The sequence below is a fragment of the Oryza glaberrima genome, chromosome 12, assembly GCF_000147395.1.
Source record: "Oryza glaberrima chromosome 12, OglaRS2, whole genome shotgun sequence".
Lineage (NCBI taxonomy): Eukaryota > Viridiplantae > Streptophyta > Magnoliopsida > Poales > Poaceae > Oryza > Oryza glaberrima.
Genome location: NC_068337.1, coordinates 20,978,386 through 20,983,320, shown reverse-complemented (window position 1 = coordinate 20,983,320; position 4,935 = coordinate 20,978,386). Strand labels below are relative to the sequence as shown.

Here is a 4,935-nt window from a genome sequence, read left to right as displayed (position 1 = left end):
AAAGTCATCTGGAAACTAGTTACATCGCAATAGCTTGAGATTTTATAGCACAACTTTATACATCGGGTTATACACAAGTCTCAATCACCAATCAAGCTTGAGGTTTTCTTCAGTTCAGAAAATGAATAAAGCTATTGAAATGTTCTTTAAATATCAAGATTTATGCTTGTTGCTGCTCACTAATGCATATAGCTAACAAAATGTGTCCAAATTCTAGAGGGAAATTGGGCCAACTGAGTTTCATATGTTAACTAGTAATAACTTAAGAAACTTCATCTCTGATAGAAGAATACGAGTATACAGCACTCGTATTTGATATTTCAGCTCAGCACACAAGCATAAAGGATGCCAACTATAATCCTGTTTCTTTTAAAGAATTAATGAATACAAATAGTTTTCAGTATGAATCATCCACAAGTTCTGACAGGAATTTAGCAAATGAAACTCAAAAGGTTACCAAGTAGTCACTCTAATATTCTGGTAGTTCAGAGATTACACATATGGTGCTCCAAATCAGGAAATACACCAAAAAAAGAGGAAGGGGTGATATACTAGGCTAGAGATATACATAAACATTCTCATAGACTCATACTTGATACTTGATCATAAGACATCATATAACCGTACGCCGTAGTTATACAGAAATCATTAGTATAGCTGATTTCAGGTAGTTGCATAGCTCATATGAGCAGTGCATCATTCTTGCTTCACTTTGGTGTTGATCCTTCGCCCAACTTGGACGATCGGGTCTCACCGGTCCTTGGGCTGCCTCTTCCTCCTAGCGGGCTGCGGTCATGCCTCAACTCGGTGATACGAGGGCTGTATGCCCTCTCAGAGATACAAGGGCTGCGGATTCCTTTAAGTTCTGCCACTGGTGTGCCACCGGAGCTGGTGATCTTAGGACTGTTCAGGCGCTTGATTTCACCACGGCTTCTAGTGACAATGTCATCAAGGATTTCTGCACTCTGGGTGCGCGCCAATGCAACATCAATATCTTGCTGAAATGCACAATGTTGAGCATGGTTAGTGTCAAGCATTTCCACATGTTAAGATCTACACCAGTTTAAAGACTAGCAAGTGCTATTTTGGTGAACAAGTTGAAGATACTTGTCAGATATAACAAGTATTTCTGAACTCACCGCAGCAATGAACGGTATAGCTGGTGACTCCTCATACTCTGCTGCATCCAGATCAGTCAGATGTGCACCTTTGAAGAGCTTTGGGAGGATGTACTGCCTGACTGGAACCAGCAGCATGATCATGAGGGGGAAAAGAACCCCAGCAATCGGGATCCATGTGATCCCGAAGCAGACGAGTAGATACATTGTCTGGAAGAGTGTGAACATGGCTATCGTCTTGAATGGCACGGTCTCGACAAACGTGGTGTGGTACTCTTCTAACACCCTGTAAACATTGGTAAATGGTAAGCATTTTAATCAGGTGAAGGAACAGAGTGAATGCACTGCATCAAGATGAAACTTACTTGTATCTTCTGCTGGGAGCAGTGAAGAGCAGCAAGATCCTCTCCCAGAACTGGTTACCAGGCAAGCTCTCAATGGCCATGAAGGCGAAGTAGCCCCAGAGGACAGAAGTTGGGATCTTCTTGAGCAATGGCATAGCAGCAACACAACCCCCAACCATTGTGGCCTGGAGCAAGTTGCTCAACCTCTGCTCCTTGACCTCGATAGGCAGCAGGTCATCGATTTCTTTCTCGATGTCAAAGACTGTCTCATCAACTGGCGCATCGATGTTGCCCATGCTTGAAGCCATTTGGACTGTTGAGTCCTTGAGCTCATTCAATCCCTACATATTATACAAAATTGAGCACTAATTCCACATACAAGAACTAGATATCCTTTGTACAGACTATGAGGAAATAGTTTTGTCAGATATTGTGCATACCTTGACTGACGGTTGCTGGTAAATCAGTGGTGTCTGCATCTGCTGGTAAGCTTCCTGCATGCTGCCATACAGCTGGCTCAAGCTCGCATTCTGGCTCATGCTTTGTCGGGCTGTGGCTACTAGTCGGTTACGGAGTAGCTGCAGAAATAATCATGTCATGCAAATGAGAAATTTAACTGTACTATATTAACAAAATTTATCCCATCTTACTTGATGTTTGAGAGTAGCCAAACTCTTCGTATGCATTGGAGACTGTGGAATGACACCATTCGCCGGAGGGATACCAATAAGGCCACACAATAATGTCTGTTGTTCAACAGAAGTGGCCAAAATAAGATAATTATTCAAGATGGATTGAAATTGTTATTAAAAATTATGGTCATATATGTGCATACCAGGAAACCCAGGAGAAGCAAATCATAATGGAAAGATGGGGGCTTCCTCAAATTGAACTCCTTCTGCTGAGCAAGCTGAGAAGCAACACTGTGATCGAAGTAGTACAGGACGGCTATCATCGTTGCTGGTATGAAGGCACCAATAATGTAGAGGAGTGGCACATTTGGCATGTCCTGCTCATTTTATTGACATTGGAGAAATAATTAATAAGGAGTGATGTTTCACTTGAAGACTGAATATAATTATTTTTTGGTGTCAAACTGTCAATGTACCCTGATGACTGTCCAATTATCATATGCACCAGGGGACCATGGGTTGGGGCTGAAAAGGCGCCGTGGAATTCCTTTTGGAACACTACCATATGGAATGTAGGAAACTCCTGTCCATACTAGCACCATCAGTGGGACACCATAGTCGGCGATGAAGCCACGGAGCCAACCTAGGTAGAATTCATGTGTCATGAGGGATTCAGAACTGGACCAACTGAAGTGCTGAACATTTCATAAGCAACACAAAATATAGAGATTGGAGTAAATAAGTTCTCATAGCATCTGCAGTTATGCAGGGTTAGCAACAGTTCCATACACATACCTGTTCCATAGCGCCATGATCGAGCCTTCCTGCTCCGCAGTGCAGTGAGCAAAAGGCCAAACGACAAGACGATAGCAAACATTCCGTTGGCGAACCTCCATGATGAAACAAACTCTAATGCCTTTCTGTTCTCCCTCTCAGGGATGCGGAACTCGTCAACAAGCCCCTGCATCGAAAACAGAAATGTGAGCTTACATGTGCAAGTGTCAACTGTCTGGAATGAATTCGGCTAACAAAAAAGTGATTCAGATACTGTCCAATTTGCAAGTAGGCATTCATATTGTTGTGCACTTCAATTCTTTTGACTTAAGGACAAGAACATTCAGTTGCACCAATGACAAAACATCAGAACCGCTGGAGCCGGAATTCGGGGACATCCCCATTAGCTTCCATGTGCTCTTCAGTTTCTGCACATGCCTTTGAGGCTTTGACCAGCATAACAGATTCTCTCCCTAATTGGTTGATTTAGCTTGGCTAGAGTACTACACAGCTTATTACATGTGCAACCTTTTTTTTTCAATACATAATTCATGCAAACATTTACCTTAAGTAGAGCAAGCCATCCTGAACATTTACCACATATAATTCTTTTTTTCTTCCCAAAAAAAGAGAAAAAAAACTACACCACTTTCTAGCCCCAAAAAGAGCAATGACACTGAAAGGGCAGCATCCAAGCACCAACCTTGATAGCCTGCTGCATGAAGAGCATTGCAATCAGGAGCCCAAACAGCTCACCCGCGATGCGGGTGAACCGGTTGATGATCGAGCACGCGCCTAGTATCGCCAGCAAGAACAGCAAAATTGCTGTCCAGACACAAACCCTGCAGAGACAATCAGACACACACACACAAAAGAACCAAATAAGCCCAAATGAAACATGACACACATAACATGGACCAATTTTGGATCAATAATCCGAGGCGCTCCGACTAGGATGACCTACCAACCGGTCCATGCGAGGAACAGCCTCCTTCCAAGATCAGGCCTGTCCTTGGCAAAGTTGAACATGAATGTGTACATGAGCACCGTCGGCTCGGCCACACCGAGGATCAGCAGAGGCTGCCCTCCAAGAAAGGAGTGGATTATGCCACAAAGTGCAGTGGATGCCAATGTCTGAACTGCTGTCAGAACACCATCTGCACACAACCATTACCACCCAAAATAAGCTTCTTATTCTTTTTTTAAAATGTTTTCTGCTCATTGATGTCATTACCAGTAACCAAAATCAAACACAAGAAACAATCTATTTTTTGCTGCTCCATTTACCAGTGTTCCTCTCCAATTGCTCTCCGAACGATATCACCGGTATGGCCGAAGCGAAGAATATGTAGGTGGTCGGCGCAAGGATCCTAAACACAAAACATACAACAAATATTTGCTTCATTTCAAGATCTTGGGGCAAGAACCTAGTGCTTAAACAACGAAAAATATTCTCCCTCTTTTACAGTAACTTTTCAAGATCTTGGGACCATGGCCGGACAGGAATCCTACTCCTCATCAAGAACACAATGTAAGATAAGATTTATTTATTTATTTTTTTACCTGATACCGGCGCGGAATCCTCCGGTCCAATCCTGCTTGTAGCACTGGAGCCTCCCATGGAGGTCGTTCTTGATGCCACGGAGGGGCACGAAGCTCTCCTCCATTTTTCTCTTCTTGGACCCAAAAGAGGCCTCTCTCTCTCTCTCCTTTTCTCAGACAAACAACAAAACTGAAGATCTGAGAAGCTGTATTCAGGCGTGTCAAATCAGACACTCCTGCTTACATAGTTGCAGCAGATGCAACGGGGAAGGGAATGCTACCAATTTGCAGCCTCGCAATGCATTTAGCGTGGATCCATGGATGGAAACCAAGGAGCCAATGCTACAAGGGCAAGAAGAGCATGGAGAGTGCTAGCATAGGAAGAGCAAGAGAGCAAGAGGAGGAAGGAAGAAGAAGAAGAAGCTTCAGGATTTCAGAGACTCAGAGGGCAATGGACTGAGATAGAGGGCAGCAGATATGTAGGCAGTGGAGTGGAGAAGAGGCAGCTTCACTGTCATCAGTCTA

The 4,935-nt window shown here is 43.6% G+C and overlaps 1 protein-coding gene across 1 annotated transcript; it reads right to left on the bottom strand.

Moving 5' to 3' along the window:
- Positions 1-430: 430 nt before the first annotated feature.
- On the bottom strand, positions 431-4,935 carry LOC127757253 (boron transporter 1-like). The gene is made up of 12 exons (XM_052282737.1): positions 4,432-4,935; positions 4,156-4,238; positions 3,833-4,025; positions 3,572-3,710; positions 2,890-3,055; positions 2,571-2,737; positions 2,298-2,471; positions 2,113-2,208; positions 1,903-2,040; positions 1,484-1,803; positions 1,140-1,404; positions 431-998 (listed from the first exon to the last, which is right to left on the bottom strand). Exons 1-12 carry the CDS (start codon positions 4,533-4,535, stop codon positions 708-710), a joined length of 2,136 nt encoding a protein of 711 aa, XP_052138697.1. The 5' UTR covers positions 4,536-4,935; the 3' UTR covers positions 431-707.

Excerpts from the sequence above, each read along its gene's own strand:
- LOC127757253 (XM_052282737.1), bottom strand. The coding sequence starts at position 4,535 with ATGGAGGAGAGCTTCGTGCCCCTCCGTGGCATCAAGAACGACCTCCAT. Across the intron at positions 2,209-2,297 it reads TGCTTCTCCTGGGTTTCCTG|ACATTATTGTGTGGCCTTAT; the intron begins GTATGCACATAT and ends GTTGAACAACAG. Across the intron at positions 1,405-1,483 it reads GCTCCCAGCAGAAGATACAA|GGTGTTAGAAGAGTACCACA; the intron begins GTAAGTTTCATC and ends CAATGTTTACAG.